Below are 26,909 nucleotides of genomic sequence, written 5' to 3'. Positions count from 1 at the left end.
ATACATTTTCTTTTCTTTTTGGCGTGGGTAGCCCAAGTGAGAATCAAACCCCTTACCCTGGCATTGCTATTTTGTGTTAACCCCTACTTGCTCCAAGGGTAACACACAAGAGTTTACCCTGCCCTGCCCCAGTGGAGAACTTACCCAGGGAGTGGTTAATAACTTATTTAGAAGAACAAATTAAGGACCAGAATTAAAACGGTTTGTTCATAGTTTGTTATCTTGTACATGGGAGCAAGATGCTTTTTTTGGAGTCCATTTTGTATATCAATGAGTTATTCATGTCCTGATCCTGGATTCTGTGGAGCAATCAGTATGGTTGTGTTTGTGAAGCTAATTCTTTAGACATTCAGATCTTCAGGGTTATAAGTATTGTTATCATCCTAAATTTTGTTCCTATGAGTCATCAACTGTACTTATCATTATGAACCGTAATAAAAAGCCTAAAAATTATGAAGGTTTCTCATTGAAATCAAATTGAATAATGCCTTTTAAGTTGACTTGGGGAAGTGGGAGAGGGGTCAAGAGAGCATATGAAAGCATGAAAAATCAGCTTTTCTGTGCTTTGTTTTTTTGTGGTTGCAGGGTCGATGCTCAAGAGAAAACTGTAAGTATCTACATCCACCTTCGCACTTAAAAACCCAATTAGAGATAAACGGGCGCAACAATCTGATCCAGCAGAAGACAGCAGCTGCCATGCTGGCCCAGCAGATGCAGTTTATGATCCCTGGGACCAGCCTGCAGCCTGTGGTAAGTTAATTATGGCCATTAGGGTGTAACCTTCCAGCCCCACCATATCAAGAATTCCCTTTCATCTTGCTGTGAGTTTTTCTGAGTTGTACTAACTTTTCATCTCTTCTCTCATAGCAGACATTTCCTGTATCCCAGGGGCTCGGTGCAAATACTGGTCTTAGCTATGCTCCTTATGTTACACCCCTGAGCCATGGAATGGGCCTGTTACCCACAGAGATACTCCCCAGCACCCAGGTCATTGTCCCCGGAAGCCCGCCTGTCACAGTCCAGAGCTCCTCCTCCTCTTCCTCGTCCTCCTCGCAGAAGCTGCAGCGCACAGACAAGTTGGAGGTATCCACTAACAATAAGGTGTCATATGGTGACATCTAGAACGCATACAGTAAGGGCCAGGTCCTTAAACACGCATGTCCTTCAGCTTTGCTGTGTTCCGTCTTTTCAGGTGTGCCGTGAGTTTCAGCGGGGAAACTGTGCAAGAGGAGAGACAGACTGCCGCTTTGCTCACCCTAGCGACAGTCCAATGATTGACACTAGTGACAACACTGTCACTGTTTGCATGGACTACATCAAGAGCCGCTGTTCCAGGGAGAAGTGCAAGTATTTCCACCCACCTGCACACTTACAGGCCAAAATCAAAGCCAGCCAACAGCAGGTCAACCAGACAGCCGTGGCAGCCCAGGCAGCAGCTGCAGCGATGGTAAGATAGATCCTTACTTTTCGGATTGCTGCAGGTTATTGCACCATGCAAAAAGTACATTACACTGCTCTTTAGATAAACGAAAGATTTATCGTGAAGGAAAAGTATTCACCATGACACCATAGAATGTGGAGCACTGCTTTATTGTACCTCAGATGTAATTTATGCAGTATGATCTACTGTAGTAACATAGCCTCTAGCTCCAGTGTTCAGCTGGGGTGTAAATGTTAATAACTAAGCATAAAATGTTACTCCAGTGGCTGGAGATTCTCCGTTGTTCAGACTGTCCCATAAAACTGTCCCTTACGGCTCGCTGAAGCGGGCTCTCCGACATATTTCAGTTTGATTGGTCATTGAACTTTTACAAGGAATTCAGTAGTATGCACTGGTCGTACAGTTAGCTGTGTAATGGCTTGTTAAGCAGTTTTATATATGCTAGGGAAACTAGCGGTAGCGGCTGGCCATTCCCTAAGTCTTTTGAATGCAGACTTGGCTATTAACTGTGATTAAGTTCAGTTATTTTAACGCGGCTCTTGTCAAAAAGAGAAGCCGTTAAGCTTTTTTACTTCTAAAACTTTTGTTGATTATCAATGATACAATGCCCCCCCCCCCCCCCCCGTAGACTGCCTTTTGTTAAGCCCCGCTACGTTGTCTGCCATTGATTCCATGACTATGGTTACTGTCATTTACATTGTGTGTCTCCTGTTTTGCATGACTTCATGCTTCTACTTTGAGCTTACAATGCCAACTGACACTTCACGTTGTAAGTTGTTATGACGCGCAAGTAGTTCAGAGAGCCGGTCCCTGCACTGATACGATGAAATCCTCCAAGGAGGCAAAAAGTAGCATGAACGTGACCGCTACTCTGTGTCTTATTAAACAGAGCTCCACATTCTGTGCTTATGATATGATAAAATGACAGATCTTTCTCTGCTCATGTTGTGTGTAATTGTTTTTGGTCAGATTCAAGTCAATATACAGACTTGAAGCTCTTTCGTTTAGCTACAGAATGAAGACAGAGTCCCTTTAGTTGCTGGTGTGTATCGTATTATAACACTCATCTTTTAAGCACTACTGTCAGTGTGTATTCCTGAGTTTTATTGTGAATACAGTTGCATTGTTCTTAGTGTAATATCTGTAGTGTTTTAATTATGATTAACAACCGCTGATCAACTAATACTGCCTTTCAAATGATCAATCTACAAATGAAAATAACCTTATTTTGAATATAACCGAAGCAGCTGTATAGTATTTTTCCTAAATCTTATGAGATGAAGCCATTGATGGGCAGTAAATGCTGCCCTACTAATTCAGGGGGTACAATAATAGTTAGCTTATGTGTGTCCTTGGTTACTGTGCATGCCTATTGGTTTGTATGTGGTATACCACATTCAGATTATTTTGTTTTGTTTTCCCTCTCACCGATCCACAATGCAATGCTGTCCCCCATGACGCACCTCTGCTTGCTGTTACCTGTATGTTAATACGCTTGAATCCCATTGGCCCACTGCCATCATGTGCTCGCTGCCTGCTATTAAAAGACTCAGTCGACTGCCAAAGCAATGAAGCGACCCCTCGAGGCAACTGTAGACCTGGTACTTCCACCTTTTGCTTTGCATGTAGCTATTAATTACATTGTAATAACTTGATTTTTGTCATTTTTGATTTACAACCTGTTAGAGACTCATGTAGTGTATTTCTGTACAGATTCATTCCACCATCATTTTTTTTGTATTAATAGTTACATAATTTGAGGAACATTTTTAAATGTTTGTTGAAGCATTATCTCCATTCGTCTTTTTTGAATCATTAACCCTCGCTTGAATTTTGTCATTCTCTTGTAGCAGTAACCATTGTTGTAGAATTATACCTACGTCTTTGTATTAATAATTTACAAAAAGGAATATACAATACGTAGAATATGTTCCTCTTTACTAAAAAGACTTGCCAAAGATTGGGTGGGATTTTGATTGTCGTGTCTACTTCTGTCAATTGTAGGCTTTCCCCCCCAGTATCCTGCAACCCCTACCAAAGAGACAAGCTCTCGAGAAGAGCAACGGGGCCACCTCCCTCCTCAACCCCAGTTTTTTGCACTACCAACAGGCTCTGGCCAATGCACAGCTCCAACATCCCACAGCGGCGTTCTTTCCCACAGGTAAGCTTTTAACCTCGGGCTTGAAGCCGTGACGCTTATCTGATGCTGTTTGCTAATTACATTACTTTGCAGTTTTACTATCTTTGCTTGATTTGATATGGAATTACTGAATCCCATTGGTAAGTGGGGTTTGGAGTTCCACATAAGGAAAGAGACAATGCAACTTTTAAATCAGCATGGCTAAGACTTTAATGTCAAGCATATAGTATGTGGTCTGTTGCCCCCCTTCCATGACATGGTACCGGCTCAACTCGACGAGTGTCATTTTCCATTACCGTAACAGTACCCGCTTGGTGTAGCTGGCCTTTATTGATTTTTGGTACCCGCTCCAGTTTTTTTGGAACCTCGACAAAGGTGGTACTAGAAAAGTGGTAACAGTTACCAAAATGCCAGGACTTTCCAGGAATGGAAAACGAGTTGAGCCGGTACCATATGGTGGAAAAGGGGCATATGTGAATGAAGGCGTCAATGCTTCATAGAGAGGCCTAAACTGAAGGACATTTTTGTTTGTCCCAGACCTCGCTCTTGATAGTGAGTTCATGACCGCTGAAGTGGCTGAGGTTTACACTATAGACAGATATGAGCCGTGAAATCTCCAGTTAAAGTCCCTCTTTTCAATGTGGGCTTCCTTGGGCTTCTAGGAATCAAGGGCAACAGAAAAGCTTTCCCTGGCTTTCTGTCAGCTAGTGCTTTGTCTGTCTGTCCTGCATTCTTCGCTAGTCACTGATTTAATAGTACTTTATTCATGCATGCTTATTCCCCTGAAAACACATCGACACGCTCGCTTACAATATGGGGCTTTCTTTAGGAGCACTCATGGCTCCCTGCACTAAAGAACTGTGATGTCTTCAAACAGCCGCCTTTACCAAAGTTATATGTGGAAAATGTGTAAATCATGCTAAAATCAGTCTCAGCCTAACCAGTGTTTTCACCTCTCGTTGCATAACCACACAGGATCAGTCTTGTGCATGACTCCCTCTACCAGCGTTGGTAGGTCCCAGCTTATTTTTTTTCTCGTGTGTCTGGAAATGAATGGAAAACATGGGTGGACTGTTGTTGCTGTCAGTAAAAATAGAAGATATTCTTGTCGTTCTGTTGTGTTTAGGATAAACACCATTCAGAGTTAGGGGTCAGCACTGAGTTCCACATGTTAAGAGGCACATTTTTATTTCTTGCAAACCATGTTTTTAGTGGTTTTAACTTGTTGGTATTTTTCTCAGCATCACCGGAATATTCTTGACATAAATTATTTGTAAAATATTTTTATGCTTCAGTGAATGTAATTCTTTGGACCCATTGGTCCATAAATTTAAACCCTTCCAGTTGTTCTTAGTGTATTTTGTTTAGTTATTCGCCGTGCACTGTGGAGTAGGAAATTTGCTCAGCATCCCAAAAAAGGTTTCATCCAGCACTTTCTCACAGACTTCAAGTTTACCACAGACAAACATTTTAAAAGTCATGTTGTCGTTCTTTGACAATTCGAGTGACACTACATGCTGCCGTCTCTTTTGGGATGTCAAGTCATGGACAAATTTCCTAAGCTGTCTTTTATTAGCCCTCCTCGGTTGAGTCCCCCGCTGTCTTGCTTTGCTGTGTGATTGCACGCCATCTGCTGGTCTAACCCAATGATGGCTTGCTGCTAATGTCATTCTGTACCCGTCTGGCGAGAAAGCAAGAGCGAGAGAGAGAGAGAGAGAGAGAGAGAGAGAGAGAGAGAGAGAGAGAGAGAGAGAGAGAGAGAGAGACAGAGGGAAAAAAACGTTGCTATGGTTACCATAATGCTCCACCTACCTTTTCATTGCTTTCATGGTTCCCTTCCCGAAAAAGTCCCCATGATGTACAGTGCTACGCCTGCTACTGTCTCTGCAGCAACTACTTCTGCCACAAGTGTCCCCTACGCAGCAACAGCACCAGCCAATCAGGTTTGCTCCTTTTAAAGCTTCCTTTCATAAATCGCCGAGTTCTAAATAAGTGCTTCTTAAATCATCGGGGTGACTATACAGCACCAGCCAGCTTGCACTATTTATCATCAAGCCTGATCCGCATCACCTTGGACCTATATTTGTGCTAATAATCCGTCTCACTTGTCTCTTATAAGACAGGCAGCACTTATTTAGAGACCTCTCATCTGCACATTGTAGTTGTGTTCTGTTGCACAAGTTTCTTTTTGCATGCTTTTTGCTTTGTACAGAGTCGATCTTTTTTCTTCTAAAGAATTAGCATGTAATTAGTGCTACGTTGAGTAAAAAACAATTAGATAAAACCACAAAATGGTAGTTTAATCACCTGTCATAAGCCAAGAGTACAAATGTAAGTAATAGTGCCTGTGTTATCGCTCTGCCCTGCTCGTGGTTTAATCGTCTTATTACAGAAGTTAATTGTGAGGAAACTTTGGGAATTGATGCTAAGTGTGTGTATGTGTGTGTGTGTGCATGTGTGTGTGTGGATCTAAGGGATGTGTAGTTGTAGTGACTGACTGTCCAGACCATAAGGTGTGGGAGATGAGCTGAGGGATGGATGTTAATTAGTTTATTGTCATTTATCTCTCAGGTTTTCGTTATGTATGTATGCTTTGGTGCTCAAACATTTTTATCCTGGGCGTCCGGGTGGTGTGGCAGTCTATTACGTTGCCTACCAACATGGGGGTCACCGGTTCGAATCCCCGTGTTACCTCCGGCTTGGTCGGGCGTCCCTACAGACACAATTGGCCGTGTCTGTGGGTGGGAAGCCGGATTTGGGTATGTATCCTGGTCACTGCACTGGCACCTCCTCTGGTCGGTTGAGGCCCCTGTTCGGGGGAGGGGGGGGAATAGCGTGATCCTCCCATGCGCTACGTCCCCCTGGCGAAACTCCTCACTGTCAGGTGAAAAGAAGTGGCTGGCGACTCCACATGTATCGGAGGAGGCATGTGGTAGTCTGCAGCCCTCCCCGGATTGGCAGAGGGGGTGGGGCAGCGACCGGGACGGCTCGGAAGAGTGGGGTAATTGGATGGGTACAATCGGGGAGAAAAATCCAAAAAAGAAAAAAAAAAGATCCTACATAGGTTGCCAAATATACATATTTTTTATTTCATGATTTCTTTGTTACTTCAGTGTATGAATTTTTCAGCTCTTCACCAGTGTATATAATGTTGCCAGTTCTTCTTTGTTACGTCAGTGTATATAATGTTGCCAGTTCTTCTTTGTTACGTCGGTGTATATAATGTTGACAGTTCTTCAGTTGTTATTTGTCCTCATGGTTCCCATTGGTCAGTTTTTGAACACTTTCTGTCTGTAACTAAAGGTTAAGCCAGGTCATAAATTCTATCGAGTGCAACCGCTGAGCGATGTGTCTTCTGCCTCTGAACCAGATCATCCTCAAGTAACCAGCTGGAAAGGAAGTGCGTGTCAAGTTGCTGCTGGTAAAGGTCTTAAACTGTCCCTCTGTAAATACCATGTTAGCGCAACGTGCAATCTACAACAAGCTGCATGCTGACGAGAAGATCACCATGGGAATGTCCGGAAAAAACGTCGATCTTTCATATACAACACGAGGCCGAATTGCTTGGATCACATTCTGTTCATTATGTTACATGGAATTATTAATTGTATAGTATACACAAAACTGGAGATTGTAGAGACTCAATCATATTGGTAAATATTTGTTTTCCCTTTCTTTTTTTAATGTTTTGTGTTAACTTACAAAAAAGAAATGTATTTCTCACACTAATGATTGTTTATCTAGTGCCACGTTTGAGTTTGTGTTGAGCAGAATTCGGTGAGGAGCACTGGTGTTTTAAACTTGTGAAGATCAAGTTCAGCAGTTCAGTTTGAAAGTTGCTTGAGAATGTCACTGAGAAAAGGGGTCCCAGAACAGGGTCAGTACTCCACCTCCTGGCGTGCCTTTGCCTTGCATCTATGTTTGCTAAAAAAAAAAAAAAATCAAAAAAACCAAAAAAACGTAACTATAGACTGAGCAAGGCTCAGCGTTTTCGGTTTTTACCCATTTTCACCGAAAAATACCCAGATTTTTAAACTGATTTTCACCCGGTTTTTATGTTTCCACAGATCCAAAAGTTGTCCCTGTTCGTGTGAGGTTATGTAACAGTGTCCTCTTGTGGTGACATTCGGCATGCTGGATGGCTTTGAAAAATAAAAACCGAAAACGCTGAGCCTTGAGAATGAGGTAACGCTACTGATAAAGTTTTGTGTGGGGTCAAGACGGAGATACGAGCCGGATGAAATTTGTTCTTTTATGATTTATAACGGCGGCACGGTGGTGCAGTGGTTAGCACGGTCGCCTCACAGCAAGAAGGTCCTGAGTTCGAGCCCTGGGGTAGTCCAACCTTGGGGGTCGTCCCGGGTCGTCCTCTGTGTGGAGTCCCCCCACAGTCCAGAGACATGTTGGTCAGGTGAATTGGCTGTACTAAACTGTCCCTAGGTATGAATGTGTGTGTCGGCCCTGTGATGGCCTGGCGGCCTGTCCAGGGAGTCTCCCCGCCTGCCGCCCAGTGACTGCTGGGATAGGCTCCGGCATCCCGCGACCCTGAGAGCAGGATAAGCAGTTCGGGTAATGGCTGGACGAGGTATAACAGTATATTACCATGTGGACCATCAGTTAGGATGGTAGCTGGCCTGTTGCTGCATCCCCAAGAAAACAGATCCTGTGACATCGGCCCTGCAGTCTGTTAATATGGACAACAGACAGACTGCGGTGCTGGACGTAGTGCTCTCACAGTCAGTACTGCAGTGAGAGCTCGAGTATTGACTGGTGACATTCAACCGAAAAGATCCTGGTCGCAAGTTAGTTTAGTTTGTGGGCTATTAATCTTAATCCTAAAGTGACAAATTCAGTTGTTAAATCACGTTTTCTTTGAATGTTAGAAGTGCCTAAAGAGATGTACATACATGACGACTAATCTTGGAAAGACTGGTGTGAAAATTACTCAACTTTTACCTGTGCAATGCATCTCCTCCACACTCCCAGTTCTTTCTCTTTTCGGAGGGCAGTCAACGTGTCGTGTGACGCTAACTCAGTGCATTAGTTCTCTGTGAGTGTCTTGGCAAACCTTAAACGATACTCACGTTTCTGTGTACTCCACTTATTATCCAGAGTAATGTTGTTTTGTTTTATTTTGAAGAGGAATGACATTTAAAATGGAGGTGTTGTGAAATACAGTGGGTTGGGTGGGGCTTATCTCTCTTTAGTCTCGGTCTGTGTGACGCACAGTAACCTCGCTTTGTCTGACATGTCAGGTCAGACGCCAGACGGCGGGTGTTGTGGTGGCGGCAAGGTGTGTGATGATGACCTTTTATCACATTATGCAATTCAGAGTCCTTCACAGAGGTCAGTGTGGCGAACTGTGGGCGCGCCGGTCTGCTCTGCGGCACACGCCGGCGGGGTGGACTCTTTATCCAGGATGTAAACGAAAGAAAATCAATATGGGGAATGGTTTTCACTCTTTTATGTGTTCTTTTCTCTCAATCATCTTTTATATAAGTATTATTTTATTTTACTTTGCATATATACACGTTTTAATGTTCCTTTTAAATTTTCCATGAACTTCTCAAGTGACTGAAAATAGTTTGCATAAAAAACCACGGAGAGTAACTCAGACAATCCACCATCACATATAGTTTTTATTTACCCCCCCCCCCCCCCCGGCTCCTCTTTCTTTTCCAAAACTGTATGGTGTTTTCCTTGTGGACGTTTTACTCACCGTTGGATGGACTATATGAAAAATAGACTTACATAGCTTGTTAGTTTAAGGTTAGTTACGGAATGATTTCAAATCGAATGTAATTTATTAAGGTGGCTTCAGCTCTGCTGCGGGTTCCTCGGAGGGCCGGAGCTCACGAGAAAACACAAAAACCGTCTGTGCACGAGGACCGAACCTTGACGCGGCGCCGAGCTGCGACGTCTGGTCCTGGTCACCGCCTTGCCCCGGGGGCGCCACCCGTACGGGACCGCAGGTCTCAGTCTGGGCGAAGCCGTAGAACCGCTTTTCTTATGTATAAAAGCTGTATTGTATAGGTCACATTCTGCAAAAATATACTTTCCTTTAGATTGTCGCATATTATAACAGTTTTTGATTTGTTGCCGTGGCAACCCGAGGTTGCAATAATGAAGACCGTATTTTTGTAGGTGTCTTTTTATTTCTCTTCACCCTTGATAACGTTAGATTGTACTGCCGGAAATTTGACTTTTCTCGCGTCGGGAGTTAGCCTTCCAGTACCTGAAAGTGTGTCTGGACGTTTCGTTTTGTGTTCAGTATATAGTTTTAATGGCATGTTAACATCGTGCGGTAAAAAAAAAAGAAAAAAAAAAGCATAACTCGGCCCACAAAGAAACCTGTCCGCGTACAGGAAGTGGCAGATGCGGAAGTGGAGGGGTTTGAGTCAGTGGTTCAGTAGCTCTTTAGAAGTGCACTTTTGTTCCCAGAATATAATTCTTTTCAAATTGTAGGTTTTTGTATATGTATGACAATTTTTGACCTAATTTATTTCAACTGCAAACGAAAGGCATAATTCACAATGAAACTGCAGGTATTTAAAATCGGACGTTCGTTGGAATCTTTTTTTTTTTTTTTCATTTTAGTAAAAAATGCCCGAACGTCCAGGAGGTTACATCCGCACACGTGCACCATTTGAAAAAAAAGTTTAGCTCGCCCTGTCAAAAGAAGTATGGACAGTCCGAATGTTTGCTCTCGCTGACCCGATGGAAATATCCTTAAGCACTTTCTGAGCAGTTGGTTCAACTGAGCAGACAGTTCTTTTGTGAACTTTGCCTTACCTTTTGATCTGTTCAGTTTCAGCTTTTGTATGTGTCTCATTTAGTTTTTATAATTGACGATATATAAATTCCGTAAGTCTGTTAGAGTTCAGTAGGCTGTTCTGTGAAAGTATCACTATAAAAGTTGTTGAGTCTGAGGCCAAAATGGTAGATTGTAAAACGGATATACCGACACTCTTGTGAGAGGAGCCTGATGGATGCTGGGGGGGGGGGGGGAGGCTGGTGGGCTCTTCTGGGTGGCTGTGCTAAAAGCTAAGCAGATGTCAAAACTGTGCCAGTGCCACTTGGATCCACCGGAAACACCATGGACTGGGCCTAAGTATAAGATTTTACTCATTTTAAATCTGTTCATGTGAGGACTTTAAATATTTTATTTGTGGATGATGATTATATGTTCTTTTGATGTAAATAGTTTTGTTTCAGTAAGTCAGAAATTGTGTAAAATCTAATGTTTAAAAAAAAGAATAAAATTTATGTAAACACAACGCGTTGTGCGCCGTATTTCATTGTGTACCGTGACTGTGAAGGCCGCACAGCATTCTGCAGTTTTTTATAACTGTTGTCATCAAAGGGGCACATTTCACCTGCTGTTCAAACAAAACAAAATCTCACATTTACCATCCGTGAATCATCCTTCACAGGAAGAGATACGCATTCTGCAGTACTCGCTGCCCGTTACCCAGACGGCACCCGGACGTGGGCCACGCCAGGCAGCGATGCGGCGCTGGTGGCCTTCTGGCCCTGACGAAATGGATGCGAGCCTGAAGTGGCCCACATGTATAACAGCAAATAAGGCCCAAATATGCCAAATCAAATGTGGGCCTTTTTTTGGCAGAGATGTGCTGCTCTTGGCAGGACCCTGCAGTGGCCCGTGTGGTGAACGGTGAATACGGCCTAGATATCACAAAACAAATATGGGCCACCTTTGGCAAGTATGTGGCACACGCGGCACTGCCATGGCTCGGTTCTGGCCCAGATCTGGCAAACAGGAGCGGACCGCCCAAGTGCCATCCCTCCACGCGGTATGTGGGCCGGATGGGAGCGCCGGGTGTGGGACGGGTCCGGGCCACAGCAGTTCTGCTGTCTGGGCAGCATTCAGCTACAGCTGTTGGTTTAAACAGACTAATATGATCTTGTTGGCAACAACTTTGTGTAAAATCGCCTCTTCGGTGCCTTTTCGCCCGGGTGAAAGAAGGACCCGGTTCGCCACGTAGTCATCAGCTGAGCAGGGTGCGTGTCACGCTGTCCCTCTGGTGTGTCATGGTGACATCAATCAGAGTCCGTCTCAAGTTTAAAAGACTAAGCAGCTTTTTTTTCCTCATTAATTACACACAACACAAGGTTTTCGACGGAGGCTCGCTGCGGCGTTACCATGGCAACAGCATCCGGCGCACTCTCTCCCCCCCCCCCCCTCCTCCTCCTCCTCTTCTTGGATACCACATCCCGGAGTGGCCGCTGTGATTGGCCCACGGCCCGTCGGATGTCACCGGGGTAACCGAACGATGGCGATTTTTAACGCACGAGCGGAAATGGCGGCCGCCGAATCCTACTGGCTCGCCGCCGCGCCGCCGAGAGTGAGGTGTGCCGCGAACGGACGAGGCCATTGGGCCGTCTCCGCATCTTTCCGTTGGAAGGAGGGACTCCTTTTTTCTTTTTTTCCCCCCCTTTCCTTTTTTTTCCTCCTAGCTCGGTACGGGAGCCGAGCGGGGACCGGCTGGTTACGCGGCGGCGGTGGGTCTCCGCCCGAGAGTCATGGCGGCTAGGAATGTGTCGGCGAGCGAGTGAGGTTTTGCGGAGATGGTGAGAAGGGAACAAAGAGAGACGCCGAAGTCGCTCCGCTAAACTTCCCCGACGCGATGCCTCGGTGACTTTTATCCACCGGCGGCCCTCGAAACTCGGCGAAAATCTGCGATCCGTTCAAGGGTTTGTCAGCTTTTCTTTTTTTTTCCTTCCCCCCTCCCCTCCCCTCCCCCTCCCCTCCTCCGATGTCTTCGATGGAGCAAGTTTGTTTTTTCGTGTGATGCGCGGAAGGGAGCGCTGAGCGGATGAGCGGCCCCGCGTCCCTCCTCCTCGTCGTCGGGGGCGATATTTATTCTCCTTCCTCCCTGTGTACATTGTTGCAACTCGGCGAGTCGTCGGACGCACGCTCAGCTTGATATCTGTGCGCGCGTGTGTGTGTGTGCGCGCGTGTGGCCTGCGTGGGGGAATTTCTAAAATGAAATCCATCTTAGGGCAACCGAGTCTTTGTGCTCTGCCGTAGCTGAGCCGCGAGCGAGCGGGCGAGCGGGCGCGCGAGCGGGGCTCCGCGTTATTGACCCCCCGGTTCGGAACGGGACGCGGGGGTGGCTGAATGTGACTCGGGGTTTTCGCTTCGTTTCAATGGATTGACGACGACCATTCCCCCCCTCCCGACCCACCACCCCCCCCCCCCTGCGAGTCCTCTTGATTACAGCCCACTCGACCGGGGAGCGATGCGCGAGTACAAAGTGGTGGTCCTCGGCAGCGGCGGGGTCGGGAAATCCGCCCTCACCGTCCAGTTCGTCACCGGGACCTTCATCGAGAAGTACGACCCCACCATAGAGGATTTCTACCGCAAGGAGATCGAGGTGGACTCCTCGCCGTCGGTCCTGGAGATCCTGGACACCGCCGGCACCGAGCAGTTCGCCTCCATGCGGGACCTTTACATCAAAAACGGCCAAGGCTTCATACTGGTCTACAGCCTCGTCAACCAGCAAAGCTTCCAGGACATCAAGCCGATGAGGGACCAGATCATAAGAGTGAAAAGGTTGGTGGAATCCTAAAAACCTAGCTGGCGTCTAAGTCGTCCAGTGGTTCTGTGGGGGATGTGGTGCCCTTTTGTGTTATTTTCTACTGAGCCTGGCTTCTAATGGCCCGGCGGGTTCAGGATGGGCTGGCAGGCCTGGTCTAGAAACTGCCCCACTGGAGAGATGATGTGCACCTACAGGCCACATGTGTCTGCTCTATATTTTGGCATACCTGGTCACGTCAAGTGGGGTAGCGGAGGGTAAATGCGCCCAAACCCCCCCAGTTTACCCACGTGATCATCTCCAGAATAGAGTACCCGTTTACCCACGTGATTATCTCCAGAATAGAGTCTACCCGTTTACCCACGTGATTATCTCCAGAATAGAGTCTACCCCAGTCTACCCACGTGGTTATCTCCAGAATAAAGTCTACCCCAGTCTACCCACATGATTATCTCCAGAATAGAGTCTACCCCAGTTTACCCACATGGTTATCTCCAGAATAGAGTCTACCCCAGTCTACCCACATGATTATCTCCAGAATAGAGTCTACCCCAATCTACCCACATGATTATCTCCAGAATAGAGTTTACCCCAGTCTACCCACATGATTATCTCCAGAATAGAGTCTACCCCAGTTTACCCACATGGTTATCTCCAGAATAGAGTCTACCCCAGTCTACCCACATGATTATCTCCAGAATAGAGTCTGCCCACCTTTTTTTAGGACTGACTCGAATCTCCATCACATGAATCCACAGCGGGCATCAGACGGCCAACTGACGTTGCCAGTGAATTAGCTTTTGGGAACAGTTTTAGTGTGCAGACCTTAGTCCTCTGAGGTGGCGCATCAGTTTAGCCCACCTTAGAGATCAGCAGAGTTCGAGCCAGGGTCCGAGGCTGTAATAAGTGTGTGGGGGGGGGATAACTTTAATAATCACGAGGAAAAAAAACTCAACTTTGCCTTGAAAGAGGAGAAAATTAGTGTTTTTTGGGGTGTTTCTGTTGTAGGAGTTTGTTCATTGGTTTATTTAATGGGTGGTATTGTTTCTGATGCGTGTGGAGGCCCTGTGATGGTCTGGCGGCCTGTCCGGGGTGTCTCCCCGCCCAGTGACTGCTGGGATAGGCTCCAGCATCCCCGTGACCCTGAAAGCAGGATAATTTATGCGATTGGGATGTGCATGAATTAATGCTTTTCCCGAGTATATGGACTAGGTTAATTGTTGGTTGCCCGGCGATGACAAAACACTGACTAAAAGTCAAGATTTTACCCACTTTATTACTCGCATCGCTACATCACCGGTCACAGGTTTGAACTCCTGGGTGGCTAATTGCCTTTTGACTGCAATTCCAGCATCCTAAGAAGCCCAGAGTTCATCTGGAGTCATCGATGACTCTTTCTTTTCGGTCCAGTCTGTTTTCCGGGTTCCCACGCGTCCTGGAAAACGTGGAAATTTATAGACTAGTTTTCCCAGTCATGGGAAAACAGCTGGGAAATGCTAAAATTGATCGGGTATACTCGAAATGTTGTTGAGGTGATGGATCGTTGCAAAGTTAGGTTAGAAAGTAGTGTTTTGGGTCATTTTGAACTGAAATTGCACATTTTAGTCATACTTTTGTGGTCGCTGGGATCGCACATCAGTACTTGGCGTTCGGGCGGCGCGTTCATTGACAAGCTAAAAGTTTGCACAGTCCCACTTAGAGACCGTTGAGGTTTCCATTCAAAGTTAATCCTGAATGAGACGACCGTCCAGGAACAACAGCTGTCGTCTAAATTCAAGTGGAAAATGTCCTTGAAAAGTTCTGGAAAATGATTTCTCGAGAAAAAAAAGTAGGTACCCCGGTTTTGTACTCATGCCAGAGTCGGTCCTCTACATCTTTGTGCTGCAGTTTTCAAATCGAGCAACAGTACCCATCTCCTGCGATGGACTCGGCCACGACGTGGCGAGGATGGACTAGTCGTCCCTCTGCTGGAGTCACGACATGGTGGAGAGTGCGTTTCACCAGGCAGCTGTTTGCAACATGCAGCGTCCACTGTGCTGGATGCTGCAACCGCTGTGAAATAAGCAGACAGAATACCCAAGATCCCCTGCTCTGCAGCGAGGCCTGCTTCACAGCAACAGACCTCAAAACGTGCGGCGGGGGGCAAGATGGGGGTCCGCGTAAGCGCGCGCCGCTGATTTCCCGGGCCCTGCAAAAGGACAGACTCTTGTCTTTGATGAGCCAGCTGAAGCTGCCGGGGGAAGAGCCGAACAAGCGGCCCGGCGTTTTGAGATCGTCTGACTTTTAAGAGAAGTGATCTGGATATGAGCTCGCCGTCTGCAGATTTGACACATGCATGATGCAACGCAGAGGTTAACCGAGGGTGCTGGGTTGGCCCGCCGTGCTTCTGGTACTCCCTAGCTCCAGGACGATGTGTCACACACACACACACACCTGAATTATCGGGGAGGGCTTCTTTTACACGCCTTAGCCCTGCTCGGGTGGGTGTCGGGAGGCGCCGGAGAGTTCACGTGGCGTGAGGCGATAACATCCGCTGTGTTACGAGGGTGGGCGCGGGTCGCTCGCCCTCGGTGAACGGAGGACGGCGAGACCCTCTCCGCCCCGGTGGAGAGCTCTCAGCGGAGACGCCGGAGGCGTCGGCTCTTCACTTAGAGCTGAGGCCGTTCACCAGTGCGGTTGATAGACTCTAAATTGTCGTTATTTGTCATCGTTTTCCCCCCCCCCCCCCGTCGCCGCCACGGTTTGCAGGTTAGCGTAATCATTTGAATTGGCCCTAGTAAACATTTGTGTAAGTCTGTGATTCTACGACTCGGTGGCTCAGAGAACGAAGTTAACCCGTGTTTTCGCCATATATAGTGAAGACGGGGAAAGATTTATAAACAGACACACACACACACACACACACACACACACACACACACACAGTGGTGTGTGTGTCCTTATATATAAATGTGTGCGACCACACACCAGGTGTTGGCCAGCTGTTCTGTGATTCCACACACAACACACAGAGGAACTCCCAGAGTCTGGCGTTACTCCTTAATTTCATTCAGGCATTTCCTTTGCCACAGCCCCCCACCCGCCCCCCCCCACCCACCCACTCCCCCACCCCCAACAGACCATGTAAACCTGCACACCGCTTAACCCTGTGGTCCAATTAAAAACCCAAAAAAAAAAAAGTTCTTTCAGCTTCAAAGACTCGTCTAAGCAACCCGCTTAGCAAGTTAATGCCGCCGTTAAGGTTAATGCTTAAAATTATGACTTTACACTTCATATGCCCCGCCACGGAGAGGCCTTTTCACCTCGTCTGGGAAATAATTGTGACCCATATCCACGCTACGGCCCCCCCCCCCCCATTAATGGGGTTTTGTTTTGGATGGCGAGCGAGACGGAGGTTCACTGGGCATCACGGGTCGCTAACTGTGCGAGTTTCCCAGTCGCCCCTGTTGGTCCAGCTGGATTCTCACCGTTTCTTACGGTTGTAATTGATAACCAAGAGGAGCCGATGTGTCGTCAAAACGCTTCGCGCATCCAGCCGCCGATGGAGACATACTTGTCGTGGCGTTGCGCGTCAGCTGTCAAATGATTTAAATCTCCTCGCTCAGTTGTTGCGAACTTGCCGGGGAGCTCGCACATTATTTTCCCACGGTCACAAATGTGCCGATAAACGACAAACTCGGGGATGTCTGTGACAGGGACGGATTTTAGTGAAAGGTTTTGCAGTGTGGGGGGGGGGCGTCCCCCGTCCCCCTGGCATGGCGATCTATTCTATTGCCTACCAACAGAATAGAGGATCGCCGGTTCGAATCCCCGTGTTACTGCCAGCTTGGTCGGGCGTCCCTACAGACACAGTTGGCCGTGTCTGCGAGCGGGAAGCCGGATGTGGGTAGGTGTCCTGGTCGCTGCACTAGCGCCTCCTCTGATTGGTCGGGGCGCCTTTTGCCGGGGGGGAGGGGGAACTGGGAGGAATAGCGTGATCCTCCCACGCGCTACGTCCCCCTGGTGAAACTCCTCACCATTCAGGTGAAAAGAAGCGGCTGGCGACTCCACATGTATGGGAGGAGGCGTGTGGTAGCCTGCAGCCCCCCCCCCCCCGGATCGGCAGAGGGGGTGGAGGAGTGACTGGGACGGCTCGGAAGAGTGGGGTAAGAAACAGTTTGCAGTGGTACACGTTGATGCGCGATACCCCAGGAACGAGCGGAGAGAGAAATCCTGCCGTTTAAGCCGCCGTCATCGTTCCCGTCCGTCTCTTTCAACTTCCATAACCGCTGCCACATGCCGGTGCCCCGGCACGGCTGTATTGCCACCAGCTCGGGTCAGAGGTGCTGCGGTGCGTCACTCTCATTCCCGACCCTGTCGGCGCCCATCAGTGTCTGCTGCTAGTGCCACAGGCGGGCATTAGCACAAAGGCCACGGGTGCAGATGATTACACCACGCCCTGCTCGGGACCTCATCGCCCCCTCATTTCAGCAGCAGTTAAATGTGATGCGTTCCCGTGGGCCGCACAAGACCTGACACCGCACCTGAATGTGGCAGAGGGGGACGTGTTGAAACGGGTTACTCGATTAAACCTTGCTAACACTAATATTGTGGGAGGCTAAAGGTTCGACATCATAGACGGTAGAACTGCAGGGCTCTTCGAATTGTGGAGTCGTCATTACTGGACTCGTCCGTGTGCCAGTTGGTTGAGAGGATCCCTGTTGTGAAATGGATGTGAGGCAGCGGCCTTGTTCCTCCCAGCGTGGCACTCCCATTTCATCCGATTCTCAGTTTGTCGTGAAATCCGGGTAAAAGGAAAGAGGCTAAAGTTAAATGCCGATTCCCTAATTTAGTTGACTTGGCTTTCATAATAAAGTGTTGCATTTCACATCTAAGGTGGGGCGCTATAGGCATATTCACCCTGAGCTGGTGTACTCGTCATTCACTGTTGCAGCGAGTAACTCGAGCAAGACGCGTACATGGGGGGGTTTCTGATGCTGCAAGCTAAAGTCGTATTTCATGAAGCCTGGTTGCCGCATCCCCAAGCTGGTCTTGATGCTCCCATTCACCGCCGAAAGGATAAGGCAGTAGATAATAGTGGCACTCTGGGAATTGCGGTCAAATAATGCATGCTAGACAGTGACAATATGTCATAGTGCTATTATTAGAGAAGCCCATTAAAGTCTGAAAAGGACTTTTAAGCTGTTGCCATGGATAATGATGAGGGAGAGAGACAGGAAGAAGAAAAAAAACAAGCAATTATGCAAACAGCGAGGGATAAAGTTGCCCAAGCACAATTCTCATTTATAGCTCTTTTGTTGTTGACCAAGTCATGTATGCACGTTTCGAGTCGGCCGAGCTGCCAATTAACTTCGTCTTAATCCAGCGGCACAAACTTTGGTAATAAGTATGTTCCGTCGAAACTTAAAATTGTGCCGTGCTAAAAAAAAAAAAAAAAAAAGATGGATAATAAAATGAAACTTTTGTGTTTGTGTGCAATGCTTTCTGGGGTTTCCGGTAGCCAACTTGTTTTTCAGTCACTGCAAAGTAAGAGATGTTGCATGCTGAGTTTGTGGAACTGTCACTTAGCGGAGCTCAACCGTGGGAGAAACGGCAAAAATGATTGACTGTGTCACATGGGCTCTGTTTTCTATTTACAAACCCATGCATTTGACTAAACCAATTATAGCTACTCTCCTGCCACATTCCCTTTTCACAACTACGCTATGGTAAAGTGGTCTAAACAGGTTTCGGATGATTTGTCACCGAGTTGACACATATATTCCACTTTTGTACTTCTGCGGATGGTGGAAGGATATTTAAAGCTCGGTTGCCCCGAGAGAGCTGTGTGATCTTGTTGGTAATAGCTATCGAGCAGATCCCGAAACAATTAACCTATACAGTCAGTGAAGTATACCGTCAACTGTTTTCTCCACTTTGGATATTTTTGGGACAAATGTGCTGTCCTCTGCGAACAGCCTCGAGAGCTTGGAGAGAAAGGGGGAAGAGAGCACTGCCTTACACTATCATGGGAGCACAGACCATGTCCCAAAGGAGACTTCTGGCAGGAGCCTGCAGAACTAACCAAGCTGTTGTTTTGTGTGTTTCCTTAATCACCCATTCTCCTTATCTAAATAAAATAAAAATAATAATAACCCAAAGTTCTCTCTTGGCACACAATCCCACTGTTGGGCCACACAGTCTTTCTGCAATAAAGAGCCAGGCCCAGAAGTTTTCATCGCTTGTTTTCAAGGAGCTCCTCCAGAAATCCCTCCTTGAGGAGCTCTTCCTTTGCTCGACCCTGGACTGTGATAGGGGAGCTCGTCGCCCCTCTCTGACTCAGCCGAATCCTCTCGTCTGAGTCGGATGCAGATGCTCCTCGACAGGGCTGCTACAGCATAGATTGAGACCCAATAACGGGACGAGGAGAGACCCAGAACAGAGGCCGAGCCCTTGTCTTCCCTCCATGGCAGGCTTGAATCAGAAGAAGCCAGAGACCACCAGGTCCCGCTCTCCCTCAGCGAGGCCTGTATCAGTTGATGCATCATGCATTATAGATAAGGAGCGCCTGAGAGAGCCAGGACGGGTGTTTGTTGTCAGAGTCCTCCAGTACACGCATTGTCCTGTTTCATAAGCTGGAAGCTCAAGCATACTGTGTTGGTTGTTGCGGCTTGTTATCGCTCGGCCCCGCACGGCACTCGGGTTTGAAATAGACCGGTGTTGAAGACGGGGTCTGAACTCATGTACGCCACAGCCTCCCTCACCCCGCTATCGCATAGGCTCTGTGCGATGACACACCCTTATGTCATCCACAGTTTGTCCTAGATCCAGGATGGCCAACACCCCGCGTACGCCGAGTCCCCGGGAGCTGTGTTATCTGTGGAAGCCGCCCTCTCACACCTCATGGGATTGCAGGTTTCCCTCTCTGTCATTATGGCTATTTATAGACCCTCCCCTTTGGCGCCAGATGACAGCTCTTTCTTCTGTTGTGCTGCTCGACTCCTCTTGTAATGAGCTGTGAGTGAGCTATATGACTTACGTAAGGAAGCTTGCCGGGATCAAATCCGTCATCCGTGATTTATAACCGGTCTCTTTCCTTTGATCTCTCTGAGCTTTCTCGTGCAGGCAGCCGGAACAATAAGAGCCAGGTAGATAGGCTCGACGTGAGCCGCCTTGAAGAAATGGTGATGCTGCGAACTCGCTTTTCTCGCTATGCAACAAATGACAACGCATCCACGTGACGGGTTTTGTAAGCCTTCCGTGGCTCCACAGAGTAGCGCAGTTTCACCGAAACACGTCTTTCTGCGGTGATTATCGTTTGGGGCTGGACAAGCCGCGGCGAAAAGCTTTTGTAAGGGAGCATTTACGAAACAGGCGTCTGGTAACTGGAGACTTTTGGCCAACGAAAGAACATGAACGCTCCTGCCCCCGCTACATGCTTTGCCCCCCGTGGCTTCTCCTAAATGGGCATGGCCACAAAAGGCATGTTTCTAGCCGCTCAGTCTACGCACCCACAGCTATGATTAGAGGCTGTAATTGAAAGCGGAGCAGGAATTTAAGTTTGGACTTCCTCCTGCCACAGAGACGCGGTCCAAAATAGAACCTTGCGAAATCCTGAACTCGGCGTTTTTCTTTACTTAGAAATTCTGCGAATGAAGTGTAGGTGCCGCGAGTGTCAAAGCTGAGTGGCAGAGGCAGGCTGTAGATGTTGCATGCGAGTCGCCCTGAAGCACGGAGCGCTCTGTCTGGAGTTTTGGTCACGCACAGTGACCTCTGAAGTCTGCTCTCAAATCCCGGCGGTTCTTCGTGGCCGGCGAGCGGATGCTGAAAACGGGGTGGCTGAGATTAGAGTTCGCTCCGGATCATGTATTCATGAGGAGATCAAAGTCGGCTCCTTATTCTCGCCAAGTTAAAGCTCATTTAACAGTGGAACCTGCAGCCCCTGGGCCCCCCCGAGAAGTGCCCAGGCTCCTCGGCTTAGTCAAGCATTACAGATGCTTATACTTTACACCCCCACCCCCACCCCCATCTCCCAGCATCCCTCGCTTCCTTGTCTACCTGTAGCCGTCGAGGATGAGGCCGGGGTTTTTCCTCCCCACGTCAAGTGATCATAAATATTTGAAGAGCGTGAATATTTCATAGGGCAAGAGGGCAAAACATTCAAAAACTCTAATGATGTTGAGAGGTGTCCGGGTGCCCGACTCCTCTGTGATTAGTTGAGGTTCCTCCGAATCGCGAGCCAAAGTATCTCTGGCGGCGTTGGAGGTGTGGGTATGTGTCTGCTTCAGACGGTGGCTACAACACAAGGGAAGCTTTTTTTTTTAATACATCGTCTCACATGCAGATAAGCATGAAAGAAAGAACACCCTGCTTTTCACCAAATGATGTGAACACACAAGATCTGTTGGTCCTGTGTTGTCTTTGTTTGGGCTTCTTTTGAAGCGCACAAAATACAGGAGCCTAATGTGGTCGGAGGTGTGCCTAACATGTGCTTTCGGCTGCTCCTGATAGGAGTCGTCACAGCGGATCATCCGTCTCCATCTCTTCCTGTCCTCTGCATCTTCCTCTGTCCCACCAGCCACCCGCATGTCCTCCCTCGCCACATCCATAAACCTCCTCTTCTCCTCTTCCCTCTCAGCTCCATATTCAGCATCCTTCTCCCAACATACCCAGCATCTCTCCTCCACACATGTCCAAACCATCTCAATCTTGCCTCTCTTGCTTTGTCTCCCAACCGTCCAACCTGAGCTGTCCCTCTAATATACTCGTTCCTAATCCCGTCCTTCTTTGTCACTCCCAATTAAAATCTTACCATCTTCATCTCTGCCACCTCCAGCTCCACCTCCAGCTCCTCCTCCTGTCTTCTCATCAGTGCCACCGTCTCCAGACCATACAACATAGCTGGTCTCACTACCATCCTGTAAACCTTCCCTTTAACTCTTGCCGGTACCCTTCTGTCACACATCACTCCTGACACTCTTCTCCACCCACTCCACCCTGCCTGCACTCTCTCCCTCACCTCTCTCCTGCACTCCCCGTTACTGTGAACAGTTGACCCCAAAGTATTTAAACTCATACGCCTCCGTCACCTCCCCTCCTTGCAACCTCACCATTCCGCTGTCCTCCCTCTCATCCACGCGTATGAGCATGCGGCAAACACGTACTGCAGCCCTGAAATGGAGATAAAAGTGCGTTAAAGCTGCACCGTTTCAGGAGTGCTGTACGCTGGCCTACACAACGTAACCGACCGCCTCTTCTGGTTCTCCAGTGTGTAGTCCAGCTCCACAGTGGCATGCGGCACGCAAGAGCACGACAGAGACTTCAGAGCTCAAAAGATTATGGCCACTTCCTGCCCTCGGGGGGGGGGGTCTCGGGCTATATAACCCATTTCCTGTTCCACCACTGGGTCAGTCTCTAGATATGTTACCGCAATGTGTTGCTGCAGCGTCGGCTAGCACGCGGGCAGCAAACTGCTTCCATAACAAGTTTCCACGCCGCTTTGCCACACTGGGTCTTTTCATAAGACTCCTGTGATGTTTGCGCTGTTTTATCATTTCCCAGCATCTGTGGAACTTGTTAATAAAGTTTCTTTTAAAGGAAAATAATGAAAATTGATTAATTCTTAACACTATTTCACATCCTCTTTTTGTCCTTTTTGGTGGGTGTAGCACTTTTTTGAGGGGGGGGGCTTTTTTGCCCTCCCCCCCCCCCACAGTTGTAGTTGACCAATGACCCTATTTTCCGAGCTGTCCCGGTCGCTGCCCCGCCCCCTCTGCTGATCCGGGGAGGGCTGCAGACTATCACGTGCTTCCTCCGATACATGTGGCGTCGCCGGCTGCTTCTTTTCACCTGACAGCGAGGAGTTTTGCTGGGGGAGGGGGGCGTAGCACGTGGGAGGATCATGCTGTTCCCCCTCCCCCCAAAACAGGTGCCCTGACCGACCAGAGGAGGCGCTAGTGCAGGGACCAGGCCACATACCCACATCCGGCTTCCCACCCGCAGACATTGATCAGTTGTGTCCGTAGAGACGCCCGACCAAGCCGGCGGTAACACGGGGGTTTGGGCCAGTGACCCCCATGTTGGTAGGCAACAGAACAGACTGCTACGCTACCCAGACACCCCCCACACATTTTTTTTTACTATTCAGCAATACGCTACTCAGGTTGGCGGACTGACAGGTGAGCTGTCCAGTGGTTGGGCTTATTCAAACGGTAGGTCGAATATGATTGGTCGGAGCATCCATGTGTTCCCAGGCGTCACGTCACCAACGGTGCTATACCAAAATGGCTTGTTAACCATGTGATTTGTAAATCTGGAGACTATCGCAAATCGTGACATTTGTCGAGGTGTGATATTTACCCCATTGCTGAGATTTTGTTACCGTGCTTACTTGTAGAAGGGCAAGTCGAGTCAATCTCATTTGTGTAGCCCGACATCTCAAATTACAAATTTGTCTCCGTGGACTTTACAGCAAAACAACATCCCGTCCTTAGACCCTCCCATCAGATAAGGAACAACTCCCTAAAAAAAAAAACCTTTTAACAGGGAGAAAAAAAATAGGAAGAGGGCGGCACGGTGGCGCAGTAGGTTAGCGCGGTCACCTCACAGCAAGAAGGTCCTGGGTTCGAACCCCAGGGACCCCCAAACTCGAGGGTCGTCCTCTGTGTGGAGTTTGCATGTACTCCTCTTGTCTGCGTGGGTTTCCTCCGGGGGGCTCCGGTTTCCTCCCACGGTCCAAAGACATGTAGGTCAGGTGAATCGGCCGTACTAAATTGTCCCTAGGTGTGAATGTGTGTGTGTGTGTGTGTGTGTGTGTGTGTGTGTGTGTGTTGGCCCTGTAATGGCCTGGCGGCCTGTCCAGGGTGTCTCCCCGCCTGCCGCCCAATGACTGCTGGGATAGGCTCCAGCATCTCTGCAACCCTGAGGGCAGGATAAGCGGTTTGGGATAATGGATGGATGGAAAAAACCAGGAAGAAAGCTCAGGGAGAGCAACAGAGGAGGGACCCCTCTCCCAAGAACGTGCAATGGATGTTGTGTTTACACAATTTACAGACTACAACATTGAAGGAGGATAACAGAATTATAATGGAATTATAAGATATACGACAAATATGCTGCCCAGTGACTGCTGGGAATAGGCTCCAGCGTCCCCGCGACCCTGAGAGCAGGATACGAGGTTTAGATAACGGATGGATGGGTGAAGAATAAGATGAGGAGGATGCCCAGCAGTGCAGGGGGCAGGGGGAAATCAGTTTATCAGAATATGACTCTTTTAAAGGGATTGTTTATAGTAATTCGCATAATTCATTGACATGTCTTACTGTGAAAAGACGGTTTGATTCACAGGTGTGATTAATGCCTTTGGATTGTATAAAGACCCAACCCTGAAGGGGTGCGTGCCCGACTTTTGAGACTGCAAATGCAGCAAACTTTTGCTTATTGCCCCCCCCCCCAGCGGTTTACCAGCCTCGTATGCCTCATCTCTCTATCGCCGTCTACTCTTATTTTATTTTATTTTTAATTTGTGTCCGCTTGTGTGTGTGTGTGCCTGCCTGTCGTCTCCCCTCAGGTACGAAAAGGTTCCGGTGATCCTGGTGGGGAACAAGGTGGACCTGGAGAGCGAGAGGGAGGTGTCGTCCAGCGAAGGCCAGGCTCTGGCTGAGGAGTGGGGCTGCCCTTTCATGGAGACCTCGGCCAAGAGTAAAACCATGGTAGACGAACTGTTCGCCGAGATCGTTCGGCAGATGGACTACGCCGCCCAGCCGGACAAGGATGACCCCTGCTGCTCCTCTTGCAATATACAATAGCCCCGAAGGCCTGCGGCGTAACGGGCCTCGGCAAGAGGTCTGCTTAGGAGAAATCACTCACGAGAGAAATATAAACACGGACATGAGCGCGCACATGCCTACACACACACACACACACACACACAAACACACACTCATACACCAACTAAATGGAAGACTGAAGAAACTCCTGGTCGAACTCATTTTAACTCTTTGGTGCATAAAGTCAGTCATGACATAATAACAAGAATGACATGTCAGTAATAAGTAGATTTGAATGGAACGAATTTGCCGCCACAGAAATTTGACGAAAAGGAACGCGCACTCGCCTTATGTTACTCGTATGTATTTTGTTGTTTCGGTTTTATTTTGTTTTTGTCTTTTGGGTTGTGAACACACACACACACACAAAAAAAAATCTTGTACTTACCATTTGTGCAGAATAGTTGAACAGCTTATCTGCAGTTCGGGTTGTCCCGCGATCCGCTTCCGTCAGTGTTTCCCTAAAGCCTTCCCCCCCCCTCCCCCTCCTCCTTCTTCTTCTGTTTTTGTAGAGGTGGGGGGACAACTGGTGCGACCCCGTTTCTCACAGCTTGACTAGCCAAAGGTTTCAGCATTTGACGCTGCCTTGACCAAGTAAGCACTAGCTACTGTACACATACCCGAGGGCAGACGGGCCTCCTGTTCCCGTTCTTTTAAAACATGGATGAGTAATTGATTTGTGTGGAAAGGTTTCTCTCGGCTTGCCCTTTTTCTTGTGGTGGTCAGCGGCGGGGGGGGGGGGATTTTGTATTCGACACAGGCAGAACCAAAGAGGTGACTTTAACTCGAAAGCGCCTCCGTTTTTGTTATTTTGTTTCATGTTATTGTGATTATTTGTATGGAGGAACGGAATCAGAATGGCGGGAAAGCGGGCGTCTTTCCCTTTACTTGCAGATATATCTTCCCCCCCCGTTTCCTCATTTTTGGAGAGTTGATGGTCCGTCACATTATCGTGTGACGTTTTGTTTTCCTTTCCTTTTCTTTTCTTTCTTCCTCCGACTGCAGATTGCTGTGCGTTAACATGTGTGACCGCTCCGCCCTGACGGGGGGGGGGGTCGTCGTCGATCACTCGGTGTCTCGAAAAGCTCGACAAAGCGACCTTTAGAGAGAAACTTGCCTTCTTTTTGGGAACGGGTGACGTTTAAAGGAACATTGCCAACATTTGTCATGCTCGTTTTTATCCGGTATCAAAGTGAAATGGGGGTGCTGGGATTTTCAGCACCCCCGTCCCTCCCCCCCCCCTCCTATATATTCAAGAGTGTTCGAATCTATTAGTAACAAATAGTAACGACAACGGCGACGATGAAGAGGAGGATAATTGGTAGTGTAAATATTTTGTATCGAAGGTGCCAGCTCTAACGGAGACACTGACTCAAACACACGTGGAATCGTCAACTGTATGCATGGCTAGTGAAACAAAACGACAACAAGACAACAACAAAAAAAGGACTTTTATCGTTTAAGATTAATATAGGCTGTGGAAATGTGCAAGCAGAACACATACACGTCAGGATCTGGACACTGTTTCAACTGTACATCTATGTTGCCACGGGAACCAGACTCCCCCCCCCCCCCCCGTGTTACCATTTTCATCGTTGATTTTATATTTTTTTATGTGACCATTTACTCTTTAACCCCCCCCCTCCCCCCTCCCTAAATGAATGGTGACACTGTTTCATTTGACACCTAAACAAATAAAAGTGCGTTTAACACTCGACTGAGGCTTTCTCAAGTGTGGAGGTGCGCAGAGCGGAGGGCGTGGAAGGCCGCGGCCTCGGGGTTGCTCGCCGGAGGTCTCTTCTCCCCCCCCCCCCCCCCCCCGCTCTCGTGCGCTCATCGTTCAAACAACACGTCCGGGTCTCGTAATCCCCCGCGCGCGTTGTTTGCCGAGTTGTACGCAGTGTGACGATGTTGTTTTGGCTTTCTGGGGTTTGTGTTTACGTTGGCTACGAACTACGGAC

General features: G+C 48.1%; 2 protein-coding genes across 10 annotated transcripts in view; both read left to right on the top strand.

Annotated features, from left to right (window-relative positions):
* The window catches only part of LOC130121289 (muscleblind-like protein 2a), a 41,280-nt gene extending 30,428 nt beyond the window's left edge, over positions 1 to 10,852 (top strand). For 2 of the 9 annotated variants that reach the window (XM_056290172.1, XM_056290173.1), the window contains exons 3-8: positions 586 to 750; positions 868 to 1,083; positions 1,193 to 1,447; positions 2,989 to 3,042; positions 3,446 to 3,602; positions 4,557 to 5,202. In XM_056290172.1, the coding sequence (XP_056146147.1) occupies positions 586 to 750; positions 868 to 1,083; positions 1,193 to 1,447; positions 2,989 to 3,042; positions 3,446 to 3,602; positions 4,557 to 4,729 (1,020 nt within the window). In that variant the 3' untranslated portion in view covers positions 4,730 to 5,202. Of the gene's footprint in view, positions 1 to 585; positions 751 to 867; positions 1,084 to 1,192; positions 1,448 to 2,988; positions 3,043 to 3,445; positions 3,603 to 4,556; positions 5,203 to 5,429; positions 5,525 to 6,951 lie in introns of those variants that run through there. The other 7 variants (XM_056290177.1, XM_056290176.1, XM_056290180.1 and 4 more) reach the window with 7 other exon arrangements.
* Positions 10,853 to 12,654: 1,802 nt separating this feature from the next.
* On the top strand, positions 12,655 to 26,653 carry LOC130120452 (ras-related protein Rap-2a). Its single transcript, XM_056288995.1, has 2 exons — positions 12,655 to 13,158; positions 24,690 to 26,653. The coding sequence occupies exons 1-2, from the start codon at positions 12,845 to 12,847 to the stop codon at positions 24,925 to 24,927; spliced, it is 552 nt and encodes a 183-aa protein (XP_056144970.1). The 5' UTR covers positions 12,655 to 12,844; the 3' UTR covers positions 24,928 to 26,653.
* Positions 26,654 to 26,909: the final 256 nt, after the last annotated feature.

Source organism: Lampris incognitus, chromosome 11 (genome assembly GCF_029633865.1).
Source record: "Lampris incognitus isolate fLamInc1 chromosome 11, fLamInc1.hap2, whole genome shotgun sequence".
NCBI classification, from domain to species: Eukaryota; Metazoa; Chordata; class Actinopteri; order Lampriformes; family Lampridae; genus Lampris; species Lampris incognitus.
This window is presented reverse-complemented; position numbering and strand designations above follow the sequence as displayed.